At 34.8% G+C, this 19,557-nt stretch overlaps 3 protein-coding genes across 4 annotated transcripts in view; 2 read left to right on the top strand and 1 right to left on the bottom strand.

Annotated features, from left to right (window-relative positions):
• LOC134853965 (probable caffeoyl-CoA O-methyltransferase 2) overlaps positions 1 to 4,789 on the top strand; it is a 166,687-nt gene extending 161,898 nt beyond the window's left edge. Inside the window, exons 2-5 of the mRNA XM_063869985.1 lie at positions 2,153 to 2,369; positions 2,869 to 3,164; positions 3,794 to 3,933; positions 4,467 to 4,789. Of these exons, the coding sequence (XP_063726055.1) occupies positions 2,158 to 2,369; positions 2,869 to 3,164; positions 3,794 to 3,933; positions 4,467 to 4,643 (825 nt within the window). The 5' untranslated portion in view covers positions 2,153 to 2,157 and the 3' untranslated portion in view covers positions 4,644 to 4,789. The remainder of the gene's footprint in view (positions 1 to 2,152; positions 2,370 to 2,868; positions 3,165 to 3,793; positions 3,934 to 4,466) is intronic.
• Positions 1 to 19,557, bottom strand: part of LOC134853964 (AH receptor-interacting protein-like) — a 567,995-nt gene that overhangs the window by 254,613 nt on the left and 293,825 nt on the right. The gene's annotated exons all lie outside the window — the stretch shown is intronic.
• Positions 6,697 to 16,128, top strand: LOC134854261 (sulfide:quinone oxidoreductase, mitochondrial-like). Of its 2 annotated transcripts, XM_063870452.1 has the most exons (7): positions 6,697 to 7,222; positions 7,525 to 7,659; positions 8,159 to 8,328; positions 8,836 to 9,276; positions 11,311 to 11,460; positions 11,770 to 11,949; positions 15,872 to 16,128. In XM_063870452.1, exons 2-7 carry the CDS (start codon positions 7,533 to 7,535, stop codon positions 16,070 to 16,072), a joined length of 1,269 nt encoding a protein of 422 aa, XP_063726522.1. In that variant the 5' UTR covers positions 6,697 to 7,222; positions 7,525 to 7,532; the 3' UTR covers positions 16,073 to 16,128. The 2 variants fall into 2 exon arrangements, with proteins under 2 accessions (XP_063726522.1, XP_063726523.1); XM_063870453.1 differs by lacking the exons at positions 6,697 to 7,222; positions 7,525 to 7,659 and adding an exon at positions 7,897 to 7,974 and having other exon boundaries at positions 8,129 to 8,328.

The following is a 19,557-nucleotide window of genomic DNA, read 5'->3' as shown; positions in this document are numbered from 1 at the left end:
TGTTTACATTTAAAAAAATTTTTTTTTACCGCGTGTGCGATCGAGCAAGTTTTCATATTAGAGTCTGTTTCTGTTCATGTAACTTTTGTGCATTATACTATAATCTTGCAGCTAACTATATCACGAGTTTTGTGCCTTAAGTTTATTGGTTCAATATTTTCCGAAAATCGCATATTTAATTGCTCAATTTTTGGGCGATATGCGTCTGCGTCAATATATTAGCAGTTAACGCCATATGCGCTTAGTTTCACTCCAGCTATTTTGTATGACACGAGCTATTTAAGCTTGAAAAAAGTGCATTCAATGCTGCCTGCTATTTATTGCTAAAGCTTCTCGGAAATGTATTTGACAGCAAGGTGGTATAGAATAATGATAAAGGCAACTGCAGGCCTTATATCCTTGAAGGTTTATGATTTTTCTTGTTTTGCAAGTCTCCTGTTTTAGGATAAACAAAAGTCTCGGCTCAGTTTTCTTCAAAAATGATTTAACCATTTCGATTAGTTTCTTTATGCTTGCGTGTCTCAAACGTAGTTAAATCGGAAGTTAGCCTTTTTTCGTATTTACGACTTATCCAACAGACTCACAGAGCTCTTGAAAAAATCGTATTTTACAACTGTTTGCTATTACAGTGTGTTTTCTTAAGCAAGTCTCTTGAAATGCGGAACTAGATTTCTAGACTTTTTCCCAAAAAAACTAAGAAATTGAACTTGCTTTATTATTGAATCTTAACCACTTCGAGGCCCCTTTCCACTTGGTCTAGAGTTAGCGCGGTTGCTTTTGCAACCTAAAGTTTGGGGTTCGAATCGCGGTCAGACTGTTTTTTTTCTGTATTTATGAAATTGATTTTTTTCCGGGAAAAACTGAGTTGTTGGACTTAGTTTTTCTGCTTTTGTTTTTTAGGCTTAGTTGCCGCATCACGGGTTTTTTATGCTGTAAGCAATCATAGTAGTTAAAAGTTTTATTGATTTTTTCTTGTAATTTTACCAACCCTCAGTTGGTATTGTTTCCTTTTTTCGCTTAAAAGTTTTTTTTCTGCCTAAATAGTATCGTTTCGGCTGATGTTTTATTGGATTAGGCAACTTATTTTGTGTCGTCAGAAATAAGAATTGAGGTCGGTTTTAGTGAAAAAATTTGAAGTTTTAATCTAACCCATATTGTCAGCTTAGTGCAGGCTCAGTAAATTTATTGCCGCTGATTGTGTTTTTATAAATTTTACTTTTTCAATTTTTTCGACTTTGTTTTATACGTCTTTTTTTCTATTCGCTAACTTGCAGTGCTACGCTTGCCTTGTATCGCAAGTGATGCGAGGCACCCGCTTCGCCTCTAAGTTTTTCTCGTTATTACAATATTTTGGTGATTCTTCTGTCTATTTGTAGCTCTTGAAAATATGTGTTTCATGTAATTTTGAAACTTGAAAAAATTTGAAAACCGTTAGTGAGGTCAAGTTTTCTGTAAGTTTTTATTGTTTATTACTTTAATGTGAGTAAATTTCTGATAAATTTTGTTTTTCTGATGTTTTGTTTTTGTCATACTGTGAAGCAAAATCGTGACGCTCTTTTATACGACGATTTGATTCTACGATAAAATAATGATTTGAGTCCGAGGAATATCTTAGTACGTAAGTAGTTGTTAAGGAGATGGGGAGAATCGAATCCAGGGAATGCGTATTTTTTTTCCAAATCATCTACATCTTTTTTTCCAATGTTTGCTGCTTTTACGGTAATGTATGCGAAATGCTACTTCGCCTCTGTATTTGTTTTGGTATCACGGGTGGTTAGAACCGTTGCTTTATCTTTTGTAGTGTCTGCATACAATAGCTCAAGCGCAAGTTCCTTGTAAGTTTTTTTGCTAGTTTAACTAAATTGATACCAGTTTATCACGAGGTAAAAGAGACCACTTAATCAAAAACTGACCTATTTAGCTCATTACGTCCAACAGCTGCTGTCACCCTATATTAACATTTACATGCACATGATTTTAGTTATTTTTCCGAGCTGAAAATTGTTGCATCACCCTCAGACCGCGGTCACGGATCGTGGTGTGCTTCGAACCACTGTCCTTTCTGCTGAGAGCTAGATACGTCTACCATTTCCACGTCGCTTTTCGTAACTGTTTTTTTTAAATCAGCTTTAGACGAGTTTGTTTTTTTTAGATTGAATGAGGTTACTGCCCTTCGCTTGTGCCAGACGCTGCTCCTCGACGTTGCTGCAGAGGATCGATAGTCTGACTGCGTCGGATATTGACCCGTTGACCAGACGACCTCTCAAGCCAATAGACGACGCGTTCTTCATTGAGAAGACAGACGCACTGCCTGTCAAGGATGCTCTCCGATCCATCATGCATGATTTTTCACTCTTCAAATGTCTCAGGTACTGTTAATTAGGATTACAATAATTACTATATAATTAGTTAGGGACCGAATAATGTGTACAGTTAATGCTTTGTGAAAGTGAAACTAACTTAATCTATGATATCTTTTTTTATATGCGCGTCAGAAAGGAAAAGTCCATCAGAATAGTTAATATCACTATTAAATAAAGGCCCTGCCTGATACCAATCAGCCAATGTCAGCGCATTGTTTTATCTGAGATGGTTGTTTTTGAAGCATTAGTTGTTCATAGACTCTTGATTGTATCTTTGTCGAAATTAAATCTAAAATCATTATAATTCAGCTTCTGCTCAGATTTCAAATGGATTAGAGACAAATTTCACAAAAAGAACTAATTTTGGGAGTTTTGACAATCAACTGGTCAAGCTCAGAATTGAGGGGGTTAAATTTTTTCACTTTCATCAAGACCAAATTTTTTCAAGAACTTTTGTATCGCCCACTGCGTGAATAAAACTAAGAGTGTTGCATGAATGTTTCAGACCATCCCTTAGCGTCACTGACATAGTCCTCTCAGTTGAGCTCAATTTGAAAGAAAAACAGCTCTCCAAACTACCCAAGTCAGCCAAAATGATTCTGTATCCTTACCCGTTTAAAGACAATCGGAGGATTCTGGCGATTGTTCCAGAAGAGTTGATTGACCAGACTCGAGAGGAGTTTGGAGCTGATATTGTCGGTTCCGAACTGATAATTCCAGAGATCTTAGACGACACTTATGAAGTAGATATGGACTTCGACGTGATCATAGCTCACTCTGCTTTGTCTAAAGAGATCACAGGCAGGGTCTTCAGTTTTTTTTCTGTTGAAACTGGAAGTTGGAACTAATGAATTTTGTTTAAAAGTCAAAATTTGAGATTTTGAGACCTTGAGAATTATGGCTTCATGAGTCATAAGTTGGAAATAGTCTTCATTCAATCGCAAACTTGAATTCATCGAAAATGTCGACATAATTCTGGGGATGAGTATCTGTCGAAAAAATTTGTGGTGTGGGTTCAATTGTTTTTGCCAATTGTATGAAGATCAGAAACTATTTTGAAGCGTATTTTTTCCTTTTTCACAAAATAAAATGCTTTGGAATTTTTTTGTTGATAACGGCTACGGCAAAATAGATGACCACCCAAGATCCCCCGCCAAAAACTTTTTTTTATTAGCCTCCGGTCTTGCTCAATGCAGGGCCAAGCCGGGGGGAGGGTGATGTCATCCATTTCGCCCGCAGCCGGCGGTCTCACCTCGAGGACGCGGATGACACTGGGACCCCTTCGTGTTGAGAGACGTGTGCCTAAAAATTGAAGTCTCTACCGGGAAAAAAAACCATTGAAGTCTCTGCCTAAAAAAGCTATTGAAGTCTGCCTAAATTAACTATTGAAGTCTCTGCCTAAAAAAAACAATTGAAGTCTCTACCTTCAGGTTTGCGAAAGAAGTTAGAGAAGATGTACCCGGTGAAAAACAGGAGAACCCTGGGCGAGGATTTGGAGAACATGATCAAACACCACAAGTTCGGCCAGTTCTACATGTACAACCACGCCACGCCTCTTTTCGAAACAGAGGTGCTCTTCGTGTGTTCATTTCAAAAAAGAGATACATTTCATAGGGCAAACCGATTATTCCACAAGATATGCTTTTCCCACCCCACCCATTTAATGGCACCCATTTATTGAGCCTTTTATTGATTAAGAAATAGAAGTTTTAATTTGTTCTTCCGAGAATTGAAGACTCGATTTCATGATTTCATCCGTTCTTTGCTATTATCAATAGTAAAAAAACATCGGGCAATGTTTTCACGGTTGGCTCTGGGAAAGCTTTTTAGCACAATTTTTGGAATCTAAATCACATTGAAATGGTTTTAGTATAAAAGTGATACCAATTTCGATGCCTTACGAGTGTTCTTTGAGATAACCTAATTTTGCGAGAAACGAAATCCACCATCGGTCATAGTTTTTTCTAAAGTTTAAGGGGGGGGGGGGGTTGCAACAGCAATAATAAACATCTGAAGTTTCGACCTTACTTTATGCTAAAATTTTGACAAAAAGATCTTTAAAAAATTAGAGCTTAAATGGACTTGCATCTTTTTTGCATTCAGGTCGGCACAACTGAAATGGCAGTTGAGAAGATAGAAGAAAATATTCGGGACATGATCAAACAAGTTCAGAGTGACTGCAAGATTGTGGCGTCCAAACGAGACTGTTTCACAGAGTGCTCTCTAAAGTGCTCCGAACTACTGCCCCAGTTTATTGATTTGAGCGAATATGTCAAATAAATTTTGAAGAAGTTTTTGTTGTTTCTTGATAAGTTGAGAGCAACTAAAAATTGGGGTCTTTTTGGTTATCATCATCTAAATGATAATTGATGAAAATGAAAATGTTTATAACAAATTGGATTGATATTGCCACCAGCGGATTTAGGGGGGAGGGCGGCGGCGAATGCTCCCCTCCTAGGGTTTCGACCCCCTGCCTACCCAAAGGGTCCCCCGTTGTACTATTTTGAGATATCCATTTTTGACTGACTGACTGACCCTGAAATTTTTCTAAAGACGCCTTGGGCGCCAAAATATACCAATTTTGAGGGGAGAGCGCGCGCTGAAAAAACTGGATTTTTTGTTCAACATTTTCCAAAAAGTGCCTGAAATGCCTTTTTTGGCCTGTTGTTTTGAAATTTTGCCTGCGGTGCAGAAAATTTGGTTAACATGGGGTCTTTGTAGTGATTTGTGAGAGCTCAGAAAATTGGTTTGGTCGACCTAAACCTAAAAAAAGGAAAGTCCCCCCCCCCCCCGCCCCGAGAAAATCATAGATCCGCCCCTGGATATTACTAAGAAAGGCAAGATAGTAAGATATGACTGGTGAAAACCAAACATTAAATTTATTCAAGTCTCAAAGTGGCTCTTTTATTTTTTTACCGTTTTCTCCGCAACCGTTTCATAAATATAAATATCAGCCCAAATACGTTTTTAATTGTCGTTTTACAAAGAGTGATGAACGCGTGGTGAATAATCTTTTATAGGTCATGGTGAATTTTTTCTTAGTTTTTTTTCATGAAAAAGTCTTAGAATTTCTTCGCGCTCAAGTTTGCTGTTTTGCAGTTTGAATTCTTTCTGAGTTCACTTAATATCATTTGTTAAAAGGAAAGCAAACTCCAATATGGAACAGCAAAAGTTTAAAGGTCAAGAAAAATGTGATCGACTTCCAGTTTAGAAAGTGGATTTTAATTAACATATTTCCCAGCGAAATATAAATTTTAGCTATTGATCCAGTTTTTTCAAACGTTATTATCATGAAAAAGATAGTTTTTCTCAAGTTAACTATTTTTGCTCGAAATGATTCCAATTTCTATCAGGATGTAATTAAAACTATTTGAAGTGGTTTTTTATTTGATTGTCAGGTATTTTTATGTAAAATTTGCGATAAGCAAGGTTATTGCAGCCGGCTATCAGACTTTTTCCCGTAACAAGCATTGTTAACAGATTTCATGCGTGAGTAGATCACACGTGTTTCAAATTGCTTTGTTTCAATATCATTGATTCATTCTGCGCGTTTGGTTCAGAGGTTGCATGCATGTCTGCGACGACCACGGTATGGGGATCGAGTCCAGCTACGATCTGTTTAAGAATCATTAACGTAAATAATTTTCACATAAGTCTTGGCGGTTTTTTATTGTTTTTTAAGGAAAAATTCCTAAAATTTGTTCACACTAAAATTTGATTTTTCACGGTTTGACTTTTTATTTCAATTTCAGTTCGTTTCCTTTCATTACCGAACAGCAAAAGTCTACGTGATCAACATCTAAATGGATTTTAATTTTAGTTTTCAGATTTCCCAGCGAAATAAAAAAAACTTGATCAAAAATATGACTTGATCAAAAACATTTGTCAATGATAAATTGTTCTTGATATTTAAACAACTTTAAGGCCATATTTTTGTCTTTGAATTTCGAAAGGTGAAATTTTTCAAAAAAAAACAAGCCAGTATTTTTCTGTTTCCCCGCGTTCATGACTCCCTTCTAACTGTCTGTTGGCTATGTTTTTATCTTGCAAACTGGAAGTTTTTAGTTTTCTTGGACTATTTTTTCTGCGTATTTTTCTGGCTTTTTTTCTAGCCTTTCGAATCTTTTTCTAGCCTTGATAGCTTGTTTTGTAGCATATTGAATTCCGCTTATTTTGTGTTCTGGACTTCCCCTAATGTTTCTGATGTATTACTCAGCTTCGCCTCTTTACTATATATTCTGCGATTCAATCATTTCACCCTTGGAGTTTGAACAAAAACCTTCCAAAACTCGATATTTTTCCTCTTTTTTTTCAACATGATAAATATTTTATGATAAGCAGCTGGCTATGTTTTTGTTCAAAAGAGAAATGCTCGGCCCAGAGTTTGCTCGGCATCAAACTCGTTGAAAATAAAAATTGTTGTTTTTCAAAAAAACATCTTATGTCTTTGCTGGCCATAATCTTAGATCCGAAGAAAACAGGTCTGAGAGTTCAGGTTGTTCGACCAGATTGCTGAGCAGAAATTCATTCTGCCCTTGACCTGCCAAATTTTATTTTTCTTGCGTTTCAGTGACGTGCCGCTTTATTTTTTCTTTGTGTCAACCAAGCACGCTTAATTCTGGTAGACTAACTATGTTGTACTATTTATATACAAGCCACCATCGCTACTAAACATGCATTAGCTACTTTACAAGCATTAGCCTGCTTATCAATTCATTGACCAAGCTTTCACCATGCACAATTTTCCATTTATAGAGTGACGTTTTATCACTGGTATCTCGTTTTGTTCTGCAGAAATATTGTTCAGCTTTGCGCTGCAGTTTATTTTCTTAGTTGAACGTTGTTAAAATTTTCAAAGAGCTCTTTTCAACATTTTCCTCTCAAACTAGTTTATTTCTAAAAAAAATCCTTTAATTGCCTTAACTGTTTATTATACGGTGATAAGATTATCAAAATAGCGATATCATAGCGGTTTGTAATTATAAACTAATTCTGCGTAAAATATCTGCCTGATGAAAATCTGAAATTCTGTCTAATTTCCAGCTTCAATTGTCCTGATTTTCTTGAAATTCAAAATTAATTGATCCTGGTTTGTGAACTTTAAACTGAGTTTCGAATAGAAAACGAGGTGATTTTAAAAGAGCTCTTGTTACCACAACAGTTGTTTAAATGACGTCGGGTGGCAAAGTGTTCCGAGTGGTGATCGCCGGCGGGGGTTCGGCAGGTTTGACGATGACTAACCGACTCGCACGAGTGTTTGGTGCTACTAATGTCGCCCTGGTTGAGCCTAGCAAAGGGATGTTTTTTTTCAAATTTAGTCTCTTTCAAATATAGTTGCGTTGATAAGTGTCCCTTTAAGTATGATCTTAAGTCTTCCAATCCCAAAAAAATCCTCAATTTTTTAACGCAGGCACCATGATTGGATTTAAAAATAGTGGTAGTGTCGTTGTATTCCGTCAACTTTTCAATTTAATTGACAATTCCGAATAGAAAGAAATAGTTGTACGATTACCGCGCAAATTTTCAGACGTTGATGATCTAATAACATCTTGGTTTAATTTGAAAAGTTCAACAAAACTATACTTGAATACTATTCTATCGCATTAGTTAGGTAGGTATTATAATTCTGCTTTTTTCTAAAACATGTTCATTTTTGAATTGAGAGGATTTTTCTGTGCATCGCACATTCTTAGACGGCAAGTACATTCTTCGATTGGAACAACCATGCGCGCTTTTGTTGGTTTTTATTTGTATTATGAATTAAGGAGACTAACTTTGAATTGATCCTCTCAAAGTTCACTACTATCAACCCTTGTGGACTCTGGTCGGAGGGGGATTGAAGTCGTTCGAACAGTCGGCCAAGCCCATGGGAGAATTTGTGCCCTCTAATGTCCACTGGGAGAAACAGAATGTGTCTGGATTTGATCCAGACAACAACAAAGTTATGCTGGAAAATGGCGATCATGTAAGTCCCTTTTTTCCTGCAGTTCTTTTAAATATATGAGGTTGAATATGTTGTATGAACAGTTTTGCGATGTAATTGCTTACTTGTCTGAAACAATGCGCTGAGTTCGCTCTCATTGCGCTGTCTGTTTCGCGGTTTGCTTGATAAAGTCGACATGGAGTGTTTCTCAAAATTGCTCAAGTGAACGAGATTATTAGTTTTGGCGGTGGGTTAAACATACTTTTCTGAACGAAAGTCTCAAATTTGCTAGATTGTATCAACAATTTTCATTTAAAAAGTTTTCATCTCCAATGTGCTGCAATTATCTTGCAAATAAGTTGGTTTAAAAACCGTTGACATATATTTCGAATGGTGATTTTTGTGAATCTGTAAATATTTATCGATTTTTTCAACTAAAAGTAGTCAAATTTCGCTGACATTGTGAAAAAAATTGTAAGAATCAAAAGTAATAACAAAAAAACAGTGTTTTAACAAAGTTTTTATTATTATTGTTCATTTTCATTTCAGTTGAACTACGAGTACCTCATTGTTGCTCTTGGGATCACTCCGGACTACCAGAGAGTCCCTGGACTTCTAGAAGCTCTGGAAACAGCTCCTAACGTATGCACCAACTACGATGCCAAATACGTCAGCAAAACATTCCCTGCTATCCAGAATACCAAGAAAGGAACTGCTCTTTTCACACATCCGGATACTCCGGTGAAATGTGCCGGAGCTCCCCAGAAGATAATGTATCTAGCTGAAGATCAAATCAGGAAAAGTGGGCTGCGAAATGACGTTGACGTCGCTTTCGCCCATCCGGGTCCGGCGATATTCGGGGTTAAAAAATACGCAGAACAGCTGGCTAAAGTGGTCGCGGAGAAAGATATTAAAACCTATTTCCATCACGCATTGAAAGAGCTGGACTACAAGAACAATCTCGCTGTGTTCCACAACATCAAAGAACCGGTAAATTTGCAAGATATTAAGAGAGCATTTTACCCGAAAAATCCTAGTTTCATGTTTGCTACGAGATTAAACAATGTTTCACGCTCAATCTTTGAAAGAGAAATAAAGTTATTACGACTGTGTCAGCACGAATTTATCTCGTTTTGTTTTCTCTAGAACGGACCGACCGTATAACACATGCTGCATGAAATCATTTTACGTAGAAATTCGCGGTGATTTTTAAATCTATATGAGGCAGTTTTTTAAGGCGTTTGAATACAATTGTTGTTCCGACCCCTGAAAGTGTGGAGGAAGTTTGTATTCGGGTGTGTTATATTTTTTATTTTGTTTTTTACTTTTTTTCCACACAAAATTAGTTAGCACAAATAATAATCGGAATGTTTCGAGTGATATATCATAATAAAGCAATTCCAGTCGCAATTCGAACGACTTTTATAAATTTTCCCAGTTTCGAGAAAAACCGGATCGAATTTTTTGACGTTTCGTCTAACTTTAAGCTAATTAAGAGAGCGAGCAGGCTTATAATTTCGATTTTTAGACTTATGTAGCTTAAGATTACTAGTTTTCTCAAGTTATTGTTAATAAATTAGTTACTGATAACGTTTTAGCGCCTCCCTGTAAATAAAAATTTAAAGAACGAATCGAAAAAATTTGAAAAAGTTTTCGAAATGTTTTTTTTTGAATTTTGATTTTTTTATGTGAAAAATTTATGTCAAATGTCCCTATTTTTTATTATCAAAATTTTAGACTTTCGCTTAGATTCTCTGATCACACCAAAAAAAAACGACGCAATTTGATGAAAAAAAAGTTTTTTTACCAGATTTTTTCTTAAAATATGGTCGGAACATTCTGTGCTACTTGCACACCAACCGTCTATCCTTGTTTTGGTTTGGAACTGTTAGAACCAAAGAAACCAAAAATTTGTTTTGACCAGGTGTTATTATGTAAAAATTTAGACTCGGGTAGTGATCTTTTTGTCGGTCTTGAGTAATCAACTAGTTTTCCAAAGCTCCAATAACAAAATATAAGTTAGTAACTTAAGTAAACTTCCGTAATGCTAGTTTTTTCATTTAAGATCAATAATATATTTTTTTGATTACCAAGAACAATAAGGTTAGCTGGTTGCTGTACATAAAAACTAGAAAAAGGTTTCCTTTTTCTAGAGTAGTGCTTGTAGTGAAGACTCTTATATAGCTTTTGGTCATTTTTTGTTTATTTTTTTAAAGGAAAAATGTAAATTTGTTAACGCTCAATTTTGATTTTTTGTGGTTTAAAAAATCTTAAAATGTGTTCAGGCTCAAATTTTTTTGGGCTGTTTGACTTTTGATTTCTTTTCAATTTAAATTTTTTTCCATTATTAGAAAGAATTTAAACTCCATCATTGAACCTCAAAAGTTCACAAAAAAACATGATCGACCTCTAGTTTCAAAAGTAGAATTTACTTATCAGATTTCTCAGGGAAATAAAAGTTTTACCTCGTGGTCCATTAAATTGGGTTATTTATAAAAAGTTGTGCGTGGTGTGACTAGAGAACTCTGCAAAACTGTTGAAAATTAATGAATTAGGCTTAAATCGACATCATTTATGTTCGGAAAATGAATGACAAACAAACAAAAAAGTTTTTAAATTTTGTCTTCGGAAAATTTTTCCAATTTTTTCACCATCTTTTAGATTTTTTACGCTGAATTAAACTTCCAAAACTAGTTTTCTTTTTCGTAGAATCGAATTTTCTTAGTTCAAAACCCTAAACAAAAATTGAATTTTCATATAGCGAACGTTACTCAATCGCTTTACTCGCTCTTAATTGAACTAAAATTTGAACATTTTTAATCAGTTTGTCATATCACTAGGGTAGTTTTTTGAAATTTTATGATGTCGTTCGAATGACGACTCAAAAAGCTTGAGTTTCATATACCACTCGACCCATTTCGATGATTTTTTGTGGTACATGACTTAGCGTGGAAAACAAAAAAGTACCACAGAAAACACGAGAATACGAAGGCAGTATCTCAAACTAAATCTTATTTTTTGCAGGATAGCCCTGTGAAAGTGTCCATCCCGTATGAGATGATCCACGTCAGTCCCCCCTTCAAGCCCCCCTCTCCGATCGCATCCAACCCCAAAATGGCGGCTGCACAGTCCGGATATCTGGACGTCAACACACAGACACTGCAACACAACAAGGTCCGGAGGAGACTCAGATGATTTCAATTGTCGGTTTAATGAAAAAAATTTCACAAAAATAAATGCTGCTGACATCAACTGGGAACATCTTTGAAGCTATTTTTGAAAGCTAATTGTTGATTTAGGAACGCTAAGGCTCAAGTTATGATTTCAAGAAAGAAAATGCGATGTTTTTGCCAAAAGTCAGAAAAATCAATTGATTTCAATTAAACATTCAAACAGTTTTTATTACGTTTTTTTTTCAAAATCTTACACATTGATTTCTTGAAAACGTTTTCAATTAGCAGATAATTAGCCTTTGTTTTTTAGTACGAGAACATTTTTGGACTGGGTGACAACATCAACATCGTGTCGACTAAGACGGCGGCCGCGGCAGCTGCTCAGACAGGCATAGTCCAGAAGAATCTGCAGTCTGTGATGGACAAGAAGAAGCCGAGTGTGTTTTATGATGGGTATACTAGTTGCCCACTGGTCACTGGGGCTAACAAGGTATAATGTATTAAGAGCTGCTATCTAAGTAGTCAATTAAGATTTGCAAAAGATTTCATAATTTGTTCTCTTAATCGTTCAGTTAAACAAACAAATTGTTATACAGCATTTGATATGAAAATTATTTTTTGAAAAAAGGGTTAAGTAAGCAGTTTTCAACTACTGAAGCCGATCTAGATGCAAGTTCCGATCTAGATTCAATTTAAAGGCAATTATGATGAACTTCGTGATGACGTGAGGAAATCCACCATATTCAGAATGTTTTTCACAAATTTTTGCCCAGATATGAGTTTGAGGCTCAAAAAATCAGTTCGGTGCTATCATGGAATCTACCGATTATCTAGTTTAAGCAATCCAATACTTGGTTCCTTTTCCCACTTGCGAATTTTATTTACCAATTTTTTGTTCGCATTGTCCGATTGTAACAAAAATAGGCATGCAGACTAATTAGGCCATAACAAAAATGTTTGGTTTCCATACTCGACCTTGTTACACTTGCGAGCTTGCGAAGGTAGTGTATAAGAACGAGCCTTCTTTTTTTCTAACCTAACTCGCAAATAATTTCGTTTGTCAAAAGTGTGCAGTTATATGGTGGCACTTTCGCAATAATCACGATATGTAGCATTAGAAATTTCATAGAATCTGTTCTCCGCTTTGTTTGTGGCTAGTGTTTCTGATTTATTCAGCGTCCGTGGCTGAATGTTTAGTGCATGAGACTATTAATCTCTAGCCGAACTTTCACTTACTCTAGCCTATGAGAAGTAGCCGAATTTTTACTTATTCGAGGCTTATTTCTATTTTTTTCTGACCGCAACATCGCCTCTGTTTAAAATCAGTCGTAACACCATAAAATTGATGCTTATGTGAGGTATAATCAAACCACGCACTGTGAAACATCGGTCCCAATTTTTAACACTGATCATTTGCTTGTAAAGTTTAATTCAAATCTGGGTTCCAGTTATCGAAAAAAATGATCTATCGTTGCAGTGAACTGTTTTTGGATGAAAATTTTGTTTGGACGTTTTTTGTTTTGACTGGACTGCTTTATGCAATGCAAATACGGGATGCGAAATTTTTCGGGTTTTTGCCGACATTCTTGTATCAATTTCATGCTCCGAAATATGCTCCCTACAAAACAAAATACAAATTGTTACAAAGAAAGACTTAAAACCTTGGTTGCCTGAAGAGTTAAAGCACCTGATATAAAAAATTATACTCTGTTCAATGAGTGGAAAAGAATGAAATCGAAAGAAATTTTCATATCTTTCAAAAGCACTCGCAACCTTGTAAGTAGAAAATTACATCACAACGCATTTTCAACTCTGCCAACTGTCCAAGCTCCGAAGAACAATGAATTATTTTTGTTATCACTAGAAAAACAAAACAACCCGAGAAACTAAAAAAAACTGTGTCAACTAAAACTGCAAAATGCTCCTTTGCTGAAGACTCAACTTTTTTCCATTAACCGGTGCATTAAAAAAATTCATTTACCTCTTCTTTAGTTCGTTTCCCGGTTCATTCAAAGAAGATTACATAACTCCAATATGCAAAAAACAAGATCTAACAGAAGCCATTAACTAAAGGACTATTTTGGTTACAATTACTTGTCTTAAATACTCGAGCGCTTTCTAATCAAGATTTCATTGCATATCTAGCCACTCAGGTCTGCGTCCCACCGTCCCTACCTTGGCATGATTTTCGCGTGCTTCCGGTCTTAATATGCGCATGCGCAGACTCAGGCAGTTGAATTGATGGCAGTGCAGCTGAAAACGCTTTCGCATGACAAAAGCGACCTTCGGGCGCACTTATAATGCTCAATCGAAGCTGGACATGATGGCTTAACAAAGCAACAACGATTTTTTTATTCCCGTCTTTTGAACTATTCTGAGTCGGATGCTCTTTTACTGGGCCCTAAGGAGCCCACAGAGCATCCTGCAAAATTGCCAATCTAAAATTTTCAAAAAAAAAAATTTTTGTTTATTTTTTTTTTCAGTTTTTTTGAGTTTCATCAATTTTATTTTAATTTACAACAAATTATGAACATTTGCGGCAGCTTACAATGCATGTTATTAGTTCAGACTTTCCCACTTGCTATATATGACCTAAATTACTGAAATTAAATTTCTTTTCCTACATTTTTCGGAAAACGACCAAATGAGAAAATTATAAAACCAAAAATGTCCAAAAAAAGTTTTCAGCTTTTTTTTTGCTAAGAGGTAGTTCTTTTTACTCAACGGAAAATTCATTGTTTTACACTTCCAAAAATTTTCATTTTTAAAACCTCAGATGACCGTCTTAAAAAATGAAATTTTTAATTTATGCCAAACGGTTTAAAGCATCATACCACATCTTTTAGGCACTATTAGTAACGTTTTTATGACCAAAGCCGAAAAATTTACTGAATTAGAGATCATTGAAAAAATCACTTTTTTGGGTCGTTGTGAAAAGGCCAAAAATGACCATTCTTAAATAATCGAGCGCTTTCGAATTAACATTTCAGTACATATCTAGAAAAAATAATAAATTAGTATTTATTTATTAGTAAATTTTTCTCATCAAACTAGTTTCATACGGATTATCCATTCAAGCTCGAACTGCTTGCGAATTTTTTTTTTGACCAAAAGCACTGAATTAAAAATATGCGAAAGAAAGTCTTGCTGGCCGAAAGTAAACCATGCAGTACCACAAGGTACAGTGCTCGGTCCAATAGTATAAGTTAACGAATTTCGGAGTGGATGGGGAAATGTCGTTCAAGCTATCCAATTTGCGGATGATACCTCTTTAATTTTTACGGAAAAGGGCTTGCCTGTTTCGAAGTCTAACACACAAGCTACATTAAAATTTGTATCGCTATAATTATCCGAGAATGAGCTCATGATTAATGCAGCCAGAACAGATATAATCAAATTTGACAAAACCGAATTAATCTGTTTGGTTTTTGAGAAGGAGGAATTGAAAAATAAACATTCAGTACGATATCTTGGCATTATAAGGGCTGAAACATTTGTTAATGACATTAAAAAGTGTCTTTGCTAAATGGCTTTTCAATTTACATTTTACGGGATAAAGCGTCGTTTATTTAATTGAAATTCTTCGTTTTGTCAAATAAGTTTTGAAATCCTTTAGTTTTATCTTTTTATGGTGTAGTGTTTTTCACAAAATAACAACAAAAAATGTCAATCGATTGAATCAGCAGATAAACTGGGGAATTAAAGTCTGCTTGGCGAGGAAAAAAATTGTCAGATATCCTGATCGAATTTCGAAAAACAAATTAATAACTGCAGAATTATTCATAACAAAAATTTTTTTGTCCGACAAGTTTTGATCTTTTTACTGAAAACACAAATCGTTTAACCGCAGAAAAGAAGAAAAAATCATGCACATACATAAGTTGATATTAAAGAAAAGATCGAAAAGGTGAGTACTGAATAGTTTTGTGGAAATTACTCATCAGTTTTCGATTGCTAGAATATGTTCCAAGAAAATGAATGGTTTACCTTCAAAACTTGAGAATGATAAAAAAGAAGTCAAAATTTAAACTGGAAATTAATAAGTCTATAATTCGTTCAAATGAACAGTGCCAATTAAAAAATTATTGGGGTTTTAAATCATAAAGTGAATACAACTCTTTTGCCTTATAATTAATTATTAATTAATTATAATTTTGTCTAGAAGCCGGCATGGATTGAATTAATCTTATTTGCTGATTTGTATTTTTTATCGTATAGCATGTTGTCTTCAACCTCCGGGTTATGTTAAACAAATTTACATGTTTGTCAAAAAATATGTAGTGGCGAATGTTAAAAGAAAAAAGAACCGTAACTTTGATTGAAGTTCATAGTTTGCCATTTCAGGGTATTCTTAGGCAATTGTTAGATAAAGAGCACGAAATTTGATCTTAATTCATAGTTTGCCATTTCAGGGTATTCTTGCGGAGTTCGATGGCAATGGGGAACCCCTGCAGACTTTTCCTTCATTCTTCGGACAGCACAAGGAGAAAAAGATCTGGTACTATTTGAAGGCACATGTGATGCCCACTCTCTACTGGTACGGGATGGTCAAGGGACCATGGACAGGGCCCAAGGCGTTGAGAAAGATGTTCACTCTTGGAATGGGCCGATAGCGAATGATTGCTGAATATAGTTCAAAACTGTTTATAAATATAATTTGTTGATTTTCTTTTTTAAAAGTAAGTTTGCTAGCACGGTACAAAGATGGTTAATGGCTTTGCGGACAATCAAACGAAAAAGATTGCATTTGAACTGAAGGCTCATAGCACGCAAATCAAAAAGCGATTTCACGAAAAGCAGACATTAATGCACGAAGCAATTTAAGACCATCCGATTTTTGGAGTTTTGCCTCAGCTAGCTACCATTCGGAACTATTATATTATGATTATAATGCGAGAACAAGTTTGTTGCAATCAGGCACTTGACTTTTTTATTGCAATCAGGTATTTTTTGTTGAAAGTTAAATGAAACCGACGGAATTTGACGATGTTAGCGTTTTAATTACCCGTTCTATTCGAAAGTAGCTTTCAGTGTTGATGGTACATTAACCAACTCCGTTTCAGTATATATTGTTAGTTCTTATTTCAAGCAAGAAAAAGAAAGAAAGAATTTATTTCTCATTGTTAATGGTAAATATGCATATACGAGAATTTAAACATGAAGCACCAGAAACAAAGAGGGTACAGTTAACGAACCCAACTGGGTTACAGAGCACTGCCCGTTTTATCGAATGAAACACGAAATTTGAGATCTTGAAAGAAAAGGAAAAATATATAAATCTGAAAATATATAGAAAATATTGGAGAAAAAAATACTAAAGTTTGAATAAACATAAAGCAGCAGATATATGGCATTGTCTAGACAGGTTAATGACATAAGGTCCAAGCTCTGCATCAATATTTAAAATGATTGTTATTCAATCGTAGTCGGTATAAAGTCAAATTAAATAAGAAAATAGTTCAAATTCATCACTCATAATTTCAGAAACTCGCTAGTCGTAGGCACCCCCTATTCGGTTTCAAAAATAGTTCAAATTCATCACTCATCATTTCTGAAACTCGCTAGTCGTAGGCACCCCTATTCGGTTTCAAAAACAAAACTTGAACTTGTTCACTTTATTATGGTTACTGCTTCTACTAACTGTGTCCCATCCCTTTTATTTCAAGGTTTTTTTTCCGGCTTGAAAGGTTTCGGTGTGTATTATACCGCTTAGTAGCCTCATATTGCGTCATTTGGGCAAAATTATTGTTTTCATGCCGATAGGAACTTGAAAACTTTTTGCTGAAATTTTTTATGCTCAGCTTCTTGCATACCATTTTTTGGCGCTACGATTGTCTTTACAAATTTTTTGTGTGATTATTATTGCTTTGTAATGCTTAGTTTAAGCCGATGTTTCTTCCAAAACAAATTTCAGTGAAGACAAACCGTGATATGAAAATTTAGGTAGATAAGTTTTTAATCATTGTTTTCATTTTTTCATACTTCGTCGTCCAACTTATTTTTTTTGTCGGCTAGCTCGCCATGCTATATTTATAATTTATCACGTTTCGCCTCTGTCTTTTACCGTTCGAAATCGAGATATATCATACTTCTTGTTTTTTTGAAAAAAAAATTGCTTTAAAACGTTTCAACTGCATGACAACTTTTTGAAACGTTATCAAACAAAAACAAACGTTTGCTTATGTAAGTGTAAAATTTTTATGCAAAAATGTCATCCTTCAAACAATTTTCACAATTTTTTTAAAGGTAATATTTCATTGTTGCGCTCTTTCTACTTTGGTAGAGCTCCCCCATTTATTAAAAAAAACACAAGCTAACCTTTGAGTTATAAAACGAAGTTTCATAACAACTCAATCTAAATATTCATTTTCATTCGCCGGCGATGTAGTAGCTTCTCTTTATTAGTTTGATTAAAAAGCCCGGAAGTGACTATTAGATATGCACTCCATAAGGCAGTTGGGGAGATGATTTGATCAGGAAAATGAGTGCTTTACAATGTGGAGGTCTGGTGTTCGAATCCGTCAGTCGTATAAAATACTTCGCATTTTATTTTGTTTTGGTTTGGAATTTTATAGCTCTTGCCTCTTTTGCTTGTTTGCGAATGGTAGCTCTTCGCTTCAGTTTCCTATATTGGTCAAACTACAGGTACTTATGGTCATAATTGGGTGAATATGGATCTAAGTTTCCAATCTAGTCCCAATTATCATTTTTCAAGATGATCTACTTTTCAAGATGATCTATTTTAAGGAAAAATTTGACAGTGTTTCAAAAAAATTTAAAGACAAAAAATACTAACTGCCCACGAACTCTATGTGTATGAATTCTGCATGAGACCAACGAATAAGTTGCCACATAACGATTATTCAAATAGACTTTGTCAAAACTGATTTTTCTAGAAATTTAAGGAGATCGTTGCTTCCATCATTTCAAACATATCATGCTGTAAAACTAAAATTAGAACAGCTTCGCTGCAGAACCGGGGATCTGAGCTTCTAAACGTTCTTTGCGAAAGCGATCTTATGCCCGCTAGTTTAGGTAAAATGACTAAAAATTAAGTTCGCATATTTGTTCATAAGCTTAAAGATAATTTTGGGTAACCAAGAATTATCTCGTTTTGTATTTCAAAATTAAATCAAAACCCGTGTCATGACTGTAATCAGAAATGCGAAATAAGGTTCCATTTTGGACATCAAATTTTGAGTTTCTTAAACCCTCTGGTTTTCGAAAAATTTAGATTTTTCCAATTTTTCTCAGATTTTCTGATTTAAGAAACAAAACACATAATTTTTGTGTGTGAAAATTTGTTTAAAAAAAAACAATTTTTTTTCACTGCAAGCAAGCATTTTAAGTGATTGGTTTTATTGGAATATTGGCGGCCAAAAGTTTGATAGTTTATAGTTTTTAAGAATGCGCATAAGTTCAACGTTGTTCTTAGTTTTATTTTTTTGAGAAATTGCAAAATTTTGTTAACTACATAGAAAAAGGAAATTTTAAAACTCTTGTTTGCATGCTATCAGTCATGCAAAAAATGTTATTATCTTATGCTGGAAAATGGTTTTCTGAAACTATGTAGTTTTCGAGAAATCGCGGTTTTTCTAAAATATAAAAAAAACGGAAACTTTTTTATAAATGAGTTTTGATATGAGGTCTCAGATAATGCTACTGTCATTAGATCGCTATCAGGAGAATATTGATGTTCTGGTTTTTGGGGCGGTGCTGATTTTAATAGAATAATTTATAAATCGATACGAAAAAAAAAATCGAATTTTTAAAAATTATTTCCCTATTTTCTTTCCAGTAAATAGACCAAAGGTAAATAAAGCGCTGATGCTTTCATGGTGTATGTTATCAATACCGCCTGGTGTGCATTTTCTAATTTTAATTTTGGAAATTTATAAAATGTTGATTTTGGAAATATATAACTCCGTAGAAAATGTTTTATGTTAGTGTAAACACATAGTGGGCAAGTAATTTGCCTTTAGTCTGCCCTCTCCTATGCTATCATGGCTCAGCTTTTTTGCAATATCTGTCATGTGCTTCTCTTGCTGATATATCAAAAATTTCAAACCGGTTTTTCTCGTCACTGGGAGAATTATTT

The sequence above is a fragment of the Symsagittifera roscoffensis genome, chromosome 9 (genome assembly GCF_963678635.1).
Source record: "Symsagittifera roscoffensis chromosome 9, txSymRosc1.1, whole genome shotgun sequence".
Classification (NCBI taxonomy): domain Eukaryota; kingdom Metazoa; phylum Xenacoelomorpha; order Acoela; family Convolutidae; genus Symsagittifera; species Symsagittifera roscoffensis.
Note: the sequence above shows the minus strand (reverse complement) of the source record. Positions and strands in the feature narration are given on the sequence as shown.